We start from the raw sequence: 15,746 nt of genomic DNA, 5'->3' as shown, positions 1-15,746 counted from the left end.
GTAACTGGTGGTACAAGCGGAAAGGGGGTGATTCTACGCGAAAAAAGAAGTCGAAAATATAGAATAACAATTTTTCGTTCGAGGCTTTGTTTTCGAGAAAATCGACTTTGAATTTTCGCACGGTATGCGTGCATTTTATCGCGTCTCGTTATAACGGATCTCACTGTAGATCGTTGTCTCGATGGATATTATCGCGGTTTAAGTTTGTTTTTGCCGTAACGGAAAATTAGGAATACATAATGAAATAATACGAAGTAATCGTAAAGTTTATTATTACAAAAATTGCTGAAAATGTTGCAGTGAGATCCGTTATAACGAGACGCGATAAAGTGGACGCGTACCGAGCGAAAATTCAAAGTCGATTTTCTCGAAAACAAAGCCTCGAACGAAAAATTGTTATTCTATATTTTCGACTTCTTTTTTCGCGTAGAATCACCCCCTTTCCGCTTGTACCACCAGTTACCAATCACCCTGTATATCGAGCCGATCGAATACCATTAATCTCGTACGACACGATCATTTTTAAATCACGAAGCAACAAAAACCGATACGATTCATATACTGCCCTGCCGATCTTTCCTCTGTTTCGCAAAAACATCGATTTAATCGTTACCACGAACAAGACCGTCGAAGGATAAGACGAAGAGTGATTTTAATTTCTCATAGATTTAGCACGAGAAACGAACGTTGTTCGAATGAAAAAATGAAAAATGATTAGAAACGATTAAACTGTATCACATCCCGCGAAGATTACGCGCAGTTACCTCTAGTTTGGTAACGTTCGTAAGATTTTTTAATCGCGTCTCCGCAATGATTACGCGCGCGTATCGCGATGGAAAGCGTCGCGTCGTATCGTCACGATCGAGTGAAAGCGACTACTCTCTCGAGATGCGGCTCGAGAGCAGCCAAGGATCGGCCACTTCGATGCCGCCAGGGAACGTTTCAACCAGTTTTAACCAGGGGTTGCCTTTTAACTAGAAAGATCGCAAAGTATCCCTCGACTTAGGATCCTTTTACAGCGCTGCTGGAATTTTCACTTCGTCGTTGAAAAGTTTCCCATTTATCTCGAAAGGATTTCGTCTACTTCTGTTACTTTAAAACCTTCGACGACAATTAAAAGTTCAGTACCGTTTAGAGTCATTGTCAAACACAATTGCGCTAACGGTGTTTCAGACAGGTTTCAGCACGTTTCATGCGTTCACATTTGAAACGTAAACGGTGTAGCTATATCTTTCGAATGTTCTTTGAAAGTTACTCGGCTTGATAATTCGTAAATAATTTACTTCTATTCGGATAATAATTCTCGATAAGATCATCGTTACGATGTAAAGTTTTCGACAGTTTTACAGAAGACTTTTCTTTTACTTCGTTGTCCGTGGAATGTTCAGTGCTCTCGGTTCGTCTTTTATGAAATGCGATAAAAGATCGTCGAAAGCATCGGGCGAGACGCTGGATAAATTTCTTCCGTCCGTTCTAGATCCAGTGGCATTCGGTTGGCAAGGCAATTCGCCGGCGACGTGGCGGTAATTTCTTCGACTAATGGTTCGCATCACTCTTCACTTTTAGCGGAATTAAATTCTAACGAGATCAGAAGGTAAAAGATTGTACGATTCTCTGATGAAAGAAATTGGTGGAAGAAACATGGTCATCCGTGTGACTCGTTAATCCCCGTCTAAGCGAGCGAACAACCGTAAAACGGCGAATGCTATCGAGAAAGATAATTACACGGATGTAACTTGTAACGTAAAAACGCGATTCTCTAGTGTAATTTCGCATTCGTAGATTATGGTCGCGTATTATCTTGACGTATCGAAGCTTCGATGAATCGGGAAACCGACCAAATGAAATCACGTGGTTTTCTTTGCTTCGATACGATGCAACGATAATTTCAGACAAAATAGTGGGAAACGAGAGATATCGTCCTGCTTCCTTCGAGTTCGCTTTGCAAAATGTATCTCGAAAGGATTAAGAAGCACGAGAGAAAAAAGTTTCGACTTCTCTTGCGAAGAGTTTCGGTTTAAGGATAAGAAGTTCGAAACTGCGAAACTTAACTTGTCGAGGTTCTCACGTATCTTATCCATTTGTCTCAATTACTTTCCTTCCGAGGGTGTTCTATATTTGTACGAACTAATGCATGCAACTACTCTCGACAACTAAATCTCGATGGAAAATATTTGCGAAATATATACGATCGAGTTAAAACGAACAACTCGCCAAAGATATCTAATTACGTAGGCGTACATATGTATGGCTTTTTAAATAAAACAAACACCTTTTGCTTTACACGCTGCCTTTTTTGTCCGTCTCCGTTCGTCCCCGTTCCGCCGATCCTCGTCTTAACGCAGATTCGTTAATAACAATCAACCTCGATGTCACGGACTGCCTGACCGACGCTTTCTCTTCCAACGGCCATTAATTAACCATTACGCAAATGACAATTAGTAACGCAAACCGCGTAACCTTGAATGAAAAATCCTGAAAACGGTAGCGTTCGTTAATAGCATCGTGCCGCAACACGCGAACGCACGCGAATGCAGGCCAACGTCGACGATTGTTCGAAACACCGTAGGTTTCGCTTTTCTTCAACGAGAGAGCGATAAAATTTCACAGTCGACACAGTTCGAGTTTCGCCTTCGAAACGAATGTCCGTTCAGCTTGCGGTTTACGGTTACTCCGCAAAACTTTCAGCCGATATATCGAACAAAGGTATTTAAAATCTGCAAAAAATGTTCGTTTCGTTTCGTACAACAGCTTACAGTTCGTTTCCGTATAACAGCGTGTGCGAATGTTTCGTAAAAGTAACTGCGTTTACTCGTCCGCTTGTAGTATCGGTAAGACAGACGGCCTAAGACTTTTGCACGGTATATTACACGCAAAGCCTCTTGTGCAGCCGACTCGAAGTCCTCGAGGAGAATTTATCAGAAAGCCGTGTGTCAGTAGGAATTCTCGGAACGGAGCTGTTCCTATTACAGGCGAAGATTGTTCACAGATATGCATGAAACTACGTAATCGTGATTCGTAATGCACCGTGCATCAGAAAAGTGGTAAAGATTATGTTAATAGCGAATCTTCAATTTTCTTGTTCCTTGTTACTCGCTGTTGTATCTTTTTAAAGCGAACGCTCGTTGTGTTTAATTTGTTAACGTTTGCGCCGTGTGAACACACGAACGATGCCGAACGTTCGATACAAAAATTTAACGCGTGTTTGGCGTGAAAACGAAACCGCGTGTAAGACTCGAGTATTACATAAAAAATAAGGCGCTATTGGCACTCGACACAACACCAACAACTGCGATGCGAATAAAGAGAAGAAAGAAAAGACCGTTTGATCGACTGTTGGTCGGCCAGTCTTCGAAGGATCTTTGCTACTTTTCAAATTCACTGCGTTCTGTCGATGCGAGTGACACGACAAGCAGCAATTAGACGACTATGCAACGCGAAGCATGTGTTTGTAATTTGTAACGCGAAACAAACTTATTAACACTTCTATCGTGTTTGGATCTACGCGACTCGATAGCGTCGTTAAATCGATACATACTTTGGTAGCTTTGTTCCGAAATTTATCAGTCTCAGATCTTTTAATTTCATTTACTTTATACGCATACGAATGGATTTTTCACCAATTTCGCTAAAAACCTAACTAGTCGTAATTGCTATGCGATCGGTACAAGCTTTTACGTAAATGGGTATGTAATAGGCGAGTTAATATTAGACGAACAAATCGCAGCGAAATTATCATTTTTTATCGCGAAAGATGGGAGGAAAAGGACGATATAATCGTGAATGGACACGAGCCGAACGAAAAATTCAGGGGATCCGAAATCTGGGGAATAAAATGGAATGTAAGCGACCTTCATCGTGACCTTTACAGGACCAGTTTGATCCAGTCCGCGAAAATACTCATCCGCCCACGACGAAGGCCGAATTTAATACGCGCTTGAATCGAAGAAGTTCGAAATCAAACGCCCTAAGTAATATTTCATAAAAATTGTTTCTCTTGGACAAACAACGGAATCCAGTTTCGCTGCTTCGGACAGTTTCACCGCACCGAAAGCTTTACTTTTTCGATATGTTTACTTCGTCTACACATCTTTCGGTTTCTTTACATCTTTTTTCGTATTTTACGTAGGAAGATGTAGCATGGACGTCTCTGTGTCTGTGTCGGAACCTGTATCCATTTTTGAACTTTTACTTTTTAATGTAACCATTCATATTATTGACGCTATTATTTGTATTATTAAGCTAAAGTGTATATATATATATACATAGAGAGAGAAATACATTTTGCTAATGGTATGAAATCGTTCGTTCCTCGTATACTGGTATTCGCTGGTTCTCGTTAAAGCCTATAGTCCCAATTTATTGTACACAACCTTCAAACGATATTCTTATCAAAAATTCTGACGGCTTAAAAGCAATTTCTTATGCTTTCTCTGTTAGAGTCTTTTGCCGCTTGAATTCTAAATATCTTACTCAAAATAATTAGAACACCGGCCAGCTGGATAATTCAAGAAAATAATTGCAATATCGAAGATGGAACGGTCGGCTGTCGCAATATTTGCGCTAAACGGACAATTTAAAGAAGTCTTTGAAACTTTCGAAAATATCGATTATATTCTTAAGTGATAAAATCAACCGAGTAGAGGGTCTGCTAATTATTTTTAGGAACATTTGTTATTACTTCTGACTCACGATACGTATTTATGATCTCGATAAAATCTTTAACGATAATAAACACGATCGCTGGAAATACGTAAAAATTGGACGTTTCTAAGAGTATCCCATATCTTTTCTATTATTCTATGGAGTTTCGAGAAAGTTTCGCTCTTATCGGTAGTAGGAGAGTAGAAGAAGAAACATACTAAAAAAGAATGTTTCCCGTTTTCGTGTTTAGAATTCGCTCAAAGTGAAGGAAAGATTTTCTTTTACTTAAAAATTCCCTAAAATTGGTCGATTCTGATCTAGTACTTACGATCGTTACCACGTCACTCGATACTGTAATTGGTATTAACTTTTATACACGGCCCATCCCCTTTTCAAATTCTAATTTTACACGAAATATCCCCTATCCCATCTAAAAAGCTCGACCTGCCTCCTTTACGATAGTTTCTAAAATTCTGACCAAAGCGATCGACGCAAGCATATCGGCGGTTGAGCAAAGTAAAAGGCCGAATGTGCGCGGTGGAAGGTCGAGAGGCTTCAAAGGCCGAACGACTCTGGAGGATGGAGGAACACGTAACACGCGAAACAACGTGTATACGCTCCATTTAACGATATTGCATCGAGAGAGGCGTGCACGTCACACGTGGGCATCTGCGAGAGTTATCGTTGACGTAAAACAAGATCGCGAACGTACCGAGAGGCGAAGACCATTTCCAGCATGGCTGGTAGCTCTCTCGAGCGGCTGGTGGGCGGACGGGTGGTTTCCCATTTCTCCTTTGGCCTCGATGTTTTCACAACGCGCAGTAGCGACCGCGTCAAGTATCCAAACACAACGTCCCGTGCCTCGTCGTTGGTTGTTTCCCTCCGTACACCATGCACAGTGACGATATCATCGAACGTCCGTGCACTTTGCTTCTTTTCCTCTATGTCCACGCACGTTTTTCACGATCGTCGTTTATTCTCGTCCATTAATTTCTCCTTCCAACACTTTCTTCCGCACTGTCGCTATTTTCTTTAACGCCACACTATCGCGATATCGACGATCTCGTCCACGCGCACTCGATATAGGCCATCAATGGCACTTACCGCATCAGACACACGGTACAAGCTAGAGTCAAGTCACCTATGATTCAACGAAATCGAAGAATCGTTCAAACATGTATGAATTCGACGTTCCATTATCATTAATAATAGAAGGGAATTTTCGTTTGGCGTGTACCGGAATTTTCGAGAATTTTGCGACTGACGTGGCCTTGCTTTTCCCGTTTGACTCGACGAGGCGAGCTAACGTGTACGCTCTATCTGCCAGATTTATGCGTGAATCGCGCGAGGCCCTTGACGTGCTTTGAATTCTCAACGTTCGAGTTTATCGTCGTTTCTACGTTTTGTTCGTGCCACGTACCGCTTCGAGATGGCAAATGTACGTATCGAATGATTTCAACACCCAAGACTCGAAGAAGACGTCGAGAGAGAATTAAGATAAGAGTCACGAATAACAACGCTATTAAATTACCTTGCACGGTCGAAACATAACGCGTCGTTTTCGATCGAACTCGTTACACTGCCGCGCTATTAGCAACGATCTCGTGGACACACGTGCACCGTACACGTACCTTTCGGCGGTAGTTATTCGATCAAGCTACGAATTCGCTCGATCGGATAAGACACCGTAGTGTCCGAGCGAAGGTGCAGCACTGAGGACTGAGGAGGCGGGTAACTGTGGGGGCTTCCCGATCGACCAAGGTACCGTCACCGAACGACCGAGTTTCATCGTGGGTATTCGCGAGCCTCTATACGCTGCACAAATTCACGCACCACTACTTGTCACTGTCACCACATTGTGTACAACTCTGCGCGACACCGTACCTCTTCTTTCTACTCTTCCTCGTTTTTTTTTTTTTTTGCTTCCTATTAATCCCGACAAATTGCGAACCTCGACACTCTGACCACGCTCGTTTAATCGATCCTGAATATCGATCTTTCAAGCGAATCTCGATAGTTCTTTTCTTTCGTCGATACTAACCGATACGACCGATCTCAAATAGAAACGAAGCTTCTACGTCCTCCTACTCGACTCTTTTACTCGAACGCGCTTGTCAAATTCATAATCCAATCTGTCTCTCGATCGCTTCTCTGATCTGTCAACTCCGTCGACTCTGTGCAACGCTATACGACGCTCTTCTTTCTATTCTTCCTCTTCTTCCGTCACTGCTAGTTCCAAACGCGAACGAACAAACTCCTCGTGTCCTTTTACCTGACACTTTGACCACGAGTTTGATCAACGATAGAAAGCCGAAATATTTGAAACCAGCTATTGTCTCTCGACGAATGATCGGAGAATGTTTTTGAATCGTAATGGCGGCGCTGCGTAACGAGAAACCGGCCGGTAAAAACGTCGATGTATCGGGGACGGTTCGAGGAACGGGCGAACAGACTAGCGACGCTTCTTCCTCATCTTCTTCTTCCCTTCTTACCGCGAGCTAGCAGTTCAAACTGGTCGTACGACTTGGCCTCAGAGGTTGACGTCATGGACTGTGCCCAGAGTGGGATCTCAGCTACTCTTTCTCGGTTTCGCGCTCGTCGCGTCTCTTTTGTCTAGTTTACCTTACGTTAGACCAGTGGGGATCGACTACATTATATCCTGTTGCTCGTTCGCTATCCGTACGATACGCACCGCTTTTTACTGCTCGACGATGATCGCGTCGACGCGTCTATCTCCGTGGCTCGTTATTTTTAATCGATGACGAATCCTACCACGGTTATTCGTTCGTGGTTTAGTCGAGTTCACGATTCGATCGTGGCCGCATTGTCCCTTTAACTCGTGCGAGAGTCAAAAAGACTGTCGAGTGTTCCCGAGGGAAGAGAAATTCTCGAATCGTTTCGGAAGCATCGTACCGAACTAACAGCCTCTCTGCCTTTGATTCTTTGTCTTCGACGGATACTTTGCTCCGTTTCCTCTGTCTATATACTCCTTTTCTAATTACGAGCAGCCGCTTCCAATTCCTTACGAGAGAGACACGAATCAAATAGTTCCGAAACCGCCGCAAGGGTGCAAATTTCATCCGAAGTCGTCTCGCTCGTCGACCGCTTAATAGTCGAACGCTATTGTAAGAGAGAATTACGAGAGTGTTCTCCCCGAGTCTTCGAACGAGACGAAAAGCCTTTCAACCGCGTCGACAGGAAACCGTTACTCGAATGCGATTCCGTTTCCTCGCGGAGGTTATCGAATATTTACGAGCGTTCGTTTCGATCGAAAGGTCGATCAACGGAAGAACGTCATTTTATCTTTTACTTTTGATTGCGAGGTCGATTTGTTATTATGAAATATTTGAATCGTAACGAAAAGGAAGGAGAAGAGAGAAAAAGAAAGAATCGTCTGTAAATTATTTAACTAGTTTTACGTCTTGTCAAAGGTTTTCGTAAAATATTCTGTCACCGCTTATTATTTTTCTCTTTCTTACGTCGCAGAAGAGTTTGTATACGTTCTATTTTACAATTCGAGACAGAAGAAGAGTTTGCCCGTTACGTGGATGTTTTAACAAGATGATCGTATTTTAACACGCGTCAGCTAATGAAGAGTAGAGCCACGACGATACTAGTTCCCACGTTTTTCCGTTAGAACTGCCGCCGTTACGCTCAGCTACTTCCGCCGACCCCACCGGAACTGTAGCGTACGTTTGATCTGTCGCATCAACGAACTGACCGTCATCCATAGGAACAGACCACAGAACGTTCTACTTATTCCGAAAATATAAGATAAAGATCATTTATAAGTGGATTTTACAAACTTATCACCAAAATTCCGTATCTCGGGTGACGACAAGTGTGGACAAAATTCTCGAAAATTCTGGCACGCGACAGTTTTTCCAATTTTCCGAAGTGCTGCTTATAAATTTTGAAAGATCCTAATGCTCGATCGGATCACACGCACATTCTCTTACATTTGAGTAAAACGGTCGTTTCTTATTTGAAGAACCTCCGCGCCACCTGGTGAAGGTATCATGCTCGCGTGTAGCTTTGGATAGTTGCAGCTCCGTTTTATCAGTAAGGTAAAAACGAAAAAGCATCGAGTAGAACACGTTATCAGTCGCTTCACTTTCGTCGCGATATAGACACGAGGTGAACGCGTTTCACTTTCACTGAACAACACGAGGTAATAGAAAAGCTCTCGACGAGACGATGATATACACGTACAACCTTCCGGTATTCCGACACCAGAGACGTGCAAGAACCCCCCCCTGAAACACTCGGGACGTGAATGCCGTAGTTCAAACGGGCCCATGTCGCTCTACCCGGGTCCTACGGCGCCCCAGGCATGTGCTTATTTCCATCGATGCCCTGTGTCTCTTCAAGTACATCTTGTACGAACCAAAAGTCCAGAGGCAAATAGATTGTACTTTATTTCGGTACCGTGTAATAAAGCTCGGAGAAAGTTATCAGACCGTGCGATATGATAAGAGAAGAGAAGAGAAACGGGTAGAGTCAAGAAAAATTAAGGCTCGAAGAATCCTGAATTCGAGGAAGATCGGTGCTACGTTTACGACGAGAGGTTGAGCAAATTCCTTTTTACCTTTTTTAAAAAATATTTGCGTTACAAGTACACCTGTCTATAAATAAATATATTTATCGTATGTACAATGACCCACAAGCGAATATATACCTTACAAGAATCAGATTCCTATAATATCGATTTACCTGTGTTTTACCATTAATTTGTACTTCCCTACATATCGTATATCGTTTTAACGAGTTTTCAATTTGTATAATTTCTAATTTTTTAAATATTTGTAAGAGTCTTTAAATAAATTTTGTATCTACAAGATGCATAGTCATTTTCGGCTCTCACCCTATCTGTTCATATCTATCACGATTTACTTACAATTCATCGTACAAATCGTATTTCGTTTGCATTACGCAAATTGATGCATTCCAAGACTAACTTTTCTTCAATTAAAATTTCATCAAATTCTTCCAACCCGACCATCGCTTTTGTTCTCTGCGGCCATTTTTCCATCCAAAGCATCTTACACATCGACAAATTTCCTCCTAACCATAAAAAATGTAATACAAGGAAAATTGAAATTAAGCTACTTTGGTGGTTCTCCAGTGGCTACGGGCACGAGATCGTTGTCCCTGTTTTTCGTCCATTTAGATACGAGCACGAGTCAACCCCCACTCCATCCTTGGACGATGAATGTTCCACTCAGACCCAGCTACCTTTTCCCTACTCTCAAACTAACCAGGGCTATACGAAGCGTTCTTGGTGCCTCCGTGCATTTCTCTATCGAGCAAACTCGAATTTGCACCGCGAGAAACCGGTTTATCGCGCGATTACGAGATTACAACGGGAAATGCCGATCTGCTTCGGCCAACTTTCCATCAATTAATACATTGGAAAGATCGGTGTGCAATTTTGTAAAAATTCCTCACGTCCAATACAGAATCGAGGAGGATATTTCGCGAAGATTCGGAGGATGGTTAAAACCGTGAGGGTAGGGTCAGGTAGAACGAAGATCCGGGACTGGTGCTTCAAGTTTACGGTGGTGAGGAGTGCAGCTGCCATGGCAAATGGTCGTACATCTGCTGAGACACGACTGAGAAAAGTTCACCGCGAAACCCAACAGGGTTTCCTGCGTTTATAGATCATTCCATAGAGATTTCACGTGGCCTTCTCGCGACAATGCCAGTAGGGGGTAGAAGATTCGGGATCTCGAGTAACCAGACATGTTTCGTTTAGCGTTTGATGTTATTTCGTATTTGATAAGGACATTTGGCGGATAGTCTCGAGTGGAACGAACGAACTGTTAAAAAATTTCTCCAATACGACTTTTTATTCTTAAACTCATCCATGAATTTCTATACGTATATGTTTCTTCGAATCGATTTGCAAAATGGGAAAAACATCCCCTTCTCGCTTGACATTTCCGGTTGACACAAACGGAATCAGGTTCTATGAGAAAAACGCGAGGTAAAATGCAAATAAGGTATTGAGGTAAGTGGCTTTAGAAATTCAAATTTTCTTCGGATACAGTCACGATTCGGAGATTATTATTCGTCGACGTCCACGACTCGAAGTCGATGTAACGTAATACGAATATGTTTGCTTTTCGAATGACTATCGTCGTGATTCTGTGTAGCAACAGTTAGAAAGGTAACGTTACATATACGTGTTTCAGTTTACCTTTTGCTTTAGATAAAAGCTCGAAGCTTTGAACTTGTTACAACTTGATCTTATTGTAAAATTGTTGCCATATCGAAAGTACAGATAAACGGGCTTTCTGAAATTCGCAAGTACACATTCACGTAATAATGGCGCTTGATATTTGGCTCAACGAGGGAAGAAAGGTATTATAACGAAAAACAGGTGTTGTTCGCGTAGTTTCAAATACAATTAAAATATGAAGCTTGGTGCAAAGCACTTGTCCTATTGCACGACGCAAAGTCAAAAGTAAAATAAAGGAAAGAAAGACTTTATCGCAAGAATTACGAAATTGTTGTTACCAAATAGTTATCAAATTGCTAACGAGAACGGAGCAACTAAAACGACTGTATTTTATGAATGGGTGTATTTTTTCACGCAGCTGTGCCTCCTTGATTTACTTTTCGTACCAGTGTATCACTACGATCGTAGAGAAAGAAAGTTGGCAGCTGCATTTATGGTTTCGTCCTTCCTCGCTTTGTTTTTCGACGTGATACCAACGCAGAAAAACTACCACGTAGGAAACAACATTGTCTTGCAACAATAACCAACAACGCGAAACTAATGTTCGCAAAAATCGTTATACTTGGTTAATAAATGCTCGCGAGCTTTCGTCGTTCGAACGGCTAACTACGAGGTGAGGAAGTCGATACGTCTTAAGATTCATTGTAGTTACAAATCGTGCGACATATTTGCATACAATGATTTTTCTTCGTCTTTAACGTGTTTCGATGATTTTCGCCAACGCGCTGTACTTCTCAATATGAGTTTAAATATTATGAGATTAAAAATTAAATCGCAGAAACGTTAAACGAATAACGAACCGTAATGGAAGAAATCGAAATGTTAAGTAGGAAGCGAGGCACGATTTTTTGAAAACCACTTGTAAAAGAAAAATCCGGATTAATCTGTACGCTCTGATCCGCGACTGAACTCGCAATTCATCGTAAAAACGAAGAAGTCTGGAGGCGAGAAGAAGCGAGTTCACTCGTTACACCGTCACGATCCGTGATTGCGAAGGAGCGCGATGTAATCGAATCGAATTTAATCGAACCGAATAAATTCGCCCCGTTTATTTGCACGGGGCTCGCGTAAAATGACCCCATCGACGAAAATAACGTTCGAACAGCCTTGATCGGCACGTACAAAAGGTAGCAGGCTAACGCGACTATTTTCGTCGACCTTTTCACGTGCGTACACGCGTTCCAGCACGGTACGATTGCAGCACGGTGTATATCGCGGCGACGTGCGTGAGCACAGGTGCACGAAGAAAGGAGCGGCACCAGAGGCGAAGGAAACGAGAGGACGCTGCCTAGAAGAAGGAGGGAAGAAAAGAAGAAAGCGCACTTGCGGTTGCACGAAGGTGAACTGGCGAGAGGGTTTGCTTTTTCTAGTCGATGTTATAGTACGCGTTCGAGTAAATTAGAGGAAGGGGGAGGGGTTGGCGAGTGAGTGAGAGAGTGAATGAGAGAGAGAAAGAGAGAGAGAGAGAGAGATCACGTATGTAAGAAAGGCACGTGGATAGTTCACGGATGAGCGGGAAAGAACCGATGAAGTACATCAGACGATCCGTAAGAAGAATCGTATTTGAGATAAGAATATAGAGAACGTGGAGCTTGACGCTTTATCGATGATGTGGTTTACCACGTACGGAGTGTTGTTAGGCGTGTATTTTTAGAAAATGGTATCTAAACGGAATGTAAAATATCGGTAGCTTCTTCCGAGTTGTATGTTTTAAGTTAATCGAAGAATAACGATATGAAATTGGAGCAAAATATTTGACAAAATTTGAGAGTACTTGTTCCGTTAGTACGTTTCGTTTTACATTATGTACGAGTGTCGTGACAGAGCTAGAACGTTTCTTGTTCTCTTTTCGAAGAGTAACGAGTGGATCGACCATGGAAATGGATAAGTAGCAAGCTAACGTCTCGCTTCAGGAACGATTTACGAGAGAACGATTTTATCGCGGAGAAATCGCTGACAATGTCTTTACGTAAGTGGAAAGCAGTAAATTGTTTCTTAAATTCGTATTGGAGAATTACAATGAAATTTTCGACGCGTAAAAGGAAACAATCGGAGATTGGATATTGATTTACGGAATAACTTTTTAGAAAACTATCTTTTCGAGAAGGATGTGACAAGTGGCTAAACAGCAGTTTGACGTCGATCTCGATAACATGGAACGACAGATGCTTTTAACGAAGTATATAAATATTTGGTATAAATAAAGTAAAGCAAAAATTGGAAAAATCGCAAACGTTGATTTAAAAAGTAATTTATTAAAGAGCTATAGGTGAAAAAATAAAGAGCAGAGTTTCTGATAGAATGCCCTTTACGCTGGCCGGAAATGAAAAAGAAATATTTTTACAACGCGTAACGAACACGATGATATTAAAAGAAAGTAGCTAAATTAGAATTCATATTCGCGAAAGCTGTATTTCGCTAACACAATGTTGAATTCGTATTCACGAAAGCAGCGCTTTGCTAACAAGCGTAAATAAACAAATTTTGTATGGTAAATTCACGCGTCATGGAGGTATACAAACGTACGCGAGGTAAAAAAGCTTATTTACGGTGAATATAACGAGTGAAGTTTTGAAAAAAGAAAAAAAAAAACAATGATTAGACGCTGCAAATATATCGTATTAATTTCAAAAAGATAAAGTTAAAACCCCGTTTTTTTCCCCACCCCGAAGAAAAAGATCTATCGAGAAACGATTAGACGTTATCGTTGAGTAGCACGATCGATATCGGTAAGACGAGCATCGTGATAAAGTATAAATTTCCATCAAGAAGTCAAACGTTAAACGTCTCGCGAGTATCTTTAAGAAAGTGTCACTCATTCCGAGGCATCGAAATTAAGCGATTACTCGTACTAAGGAGAAAGGTGGTTCGAATAAGAACAATTTTTGTCTATGTAATCGCGTATTTCTTCGGTGCGTCGCTATATCCGATATTTGTTAATCGCCCAAATAGAGACAGAGAACGAGAAGCGTTTGTATTTTCCCTTTAGATGTTTTCTTCGTTGCCGCGTTAAAGGCATCGTTGAGTCGCGAAAGGGAATAGCAGTAAAGACGAAAGTGATCGATCCGGAGTCGATCCGGAGAGCTCCGTCGATCTCAACGTGACTCGTTCAACGGGAAAATTAAAATCAGTTTTCAGCGTAGTGATTTCTATCGTTACCTCGAAATAGTTTCTTCTGCTTTCACGAAATTTTTAATTTCAAGTACGAGACGCGTTTTAAACTTTTACCAGCAGTTCGTAGATTTGATCGTCGGTCGTTCGTCGTGGTGTTGCGCGAAATTGTGACAGCATTAAAAGACAGTGTTCTGCTCGGGATTTCTGTCTCTATTCTTTCGCACGTGCATTTTCCGATACGCCATATGGCCACAGATAAAAACCACATGCCGGTATATTCCCATGAACATCGAGCCGACAGGTACAAAACCTAACATGTGCTGCGATGCGCACTGAGCTTTGATATTCGTTCGATTTCAGCGGTATCTGCTACTAACTATATCATAGATTTATATTGGTAGATTTATTGGAATACATTAATTTCATTAAATATCTCTTCCTATTCTTCTAAACAGCAAGTAGTTGTATTGAAAATATTTGCCCAGTATTTTCCATGGCCAATCTCGCAATAAATATTTTCATTCCGTTTTTTAAATTCATCTTCGGTTAAATTCGGTTAAATTCAAATTCATTATACGACACGTAGGAAGCACGTGGCATCGATGTTCGTATGTTCAGGAAGCGAATACGAGAACAGATGTTAGAAATCTAGTTTCTCAAAGTGATTTCCTCTAAAAAACAAAAACAGTTCTAAGAACGTGACATATGCGTCCGATTCTACGCTTACGAGGGATGAGATTGCATGGTTCGGTTACGGTTAATGATAAAGCTTACGCTAACTAGGTTTTACAGTAGGTTTTATATTAAATGTCGCATTAGGTTACACGTTAATTGGCATTAGATCTTCCATCGAATGTGATAAAAAACAGGAAAGACGTGTTATACGCAAAGATTGAACATTTATTATGGAAAATATTTCTATATTTTTAAAGTAATTCGCTTTGCACGTTGTACTTTCGTAAACGAACTATCGAATAAAAAAGATTGTATTTAAGCACTCACCGAAAAGTATTTGTATTCGACGCAGATTGAAGAGGATTTATCTGCAACATAAAATATATCGTGTTTGTTTTATAAATTAATTTTAGATCGATTATAACGTAACAGCGATAGTTACATGTAACTTTATAATCGGAATTTTGTTACGAATTGTTACAGTTTTATGAGTAGAGTTAACAACGTGTTTTAACATTTAAAATTTACTTTTCCTTCGAACCCCCTCGATTATCAAGTAACAATATATCATAAACGTGCTCGTTCGCAAAATGAAACACACGTTTATGCTAATTTCCACGTTTAATCAATAAAATAACAAATATTATATCAACTGATAGCATTAAGGAAACATTGCGAAACATTTAATGTAATCAGAATCACGTGATTGTGTAATTTTTATATATGCAAATTTAAGAAATGTCAGTTACGTTCTTCTTCAAATAGAACGTAAAGAAACATGACGATTATTTGGAAATTTTATTAGAAAAAATTCTTTTTACAGATATTCTACATATATTAATAACAAATATATCGAGATAAATAGTTTTCGAGTAAACAGGAACAGGTCACGTACGTATGTACAACTCGAAAGAACTTAACGTTTAAACGTTAGTCCCTCGAATGTCAAGTTTTCGTCCTTTGGGTTTAATATTTGGAAAATCAGTTCTATTAGATGAAAACGTAACAATCAAAGTTACTTTAATAATAAAATAAAAAAAAATAAAATTAATCGATTGTTCTCAATCTTATA

General features: G+C 40.8%; 1 protein-coding gene and 1 long non-coding RNA gene across 4 annotated transcripts in view; one reads left to right on the top strand and one right to left on the bottom strand.

Annotated features, from left to right (window-relative positions):
* The window catches only part of LOC100748594 (protein numb), a 35,984-nt gene extending 20,945 nt beyond the window's left edge, over positions 1-15,039 (bottom strand). The window contains exon 1 of one of the 3 annotated variants that reach the window (XM_012392673.3): positions 15,002-15,039. Coding sequence is in view for 2 of the 3 variants with exons in the window: in XM_012392669.3 (XP_012248092.1) it covers positions 5,357-5,431 (75 nt within the window). In the remaining variant the exon portion in view is untranslated. Of the gene's footprint in view, positions 1-5,356; positions 7,123-15,001 lie in introns of those variants that run through there. The other 2 variants (XM_012392669.3, XM_003485323.4) reach the window with 2 other exon arrangements.
* On the top strand, positions 11,825-14,671 carry LOC117152494. Its single transcript, XR_004462878.1, has 2 exons — positions 11,825-12,224; positions 12,741-14,671. It is a non-coding gene; the product is annotated as an uncharacterized LOC117152494 (long non-coding RNA).
* Positions 15,040-15,746: the final 707 nt, after the last annotated feature.

The sequence above is a fragment of the Bombus impatiens genome, unplaced genomic scaffold (genome assembly GCF_000188095.3).
Source record: "Bombus impatiens unplaced genomic scaffold, BIMP_2.2 scf_0051, whole genome shotgun sequence".
NCBI lineage: Eukaryota > Metazoa > Arthropoda > Insecta > Hymenoptera > Apidae > Bombus > Bombus impatiens.
The sequence above is the reverse complement of the archived record's forward strand: the minus strand, read 5'-3'. Positions and strand labels throughout refer to the sequence as shown.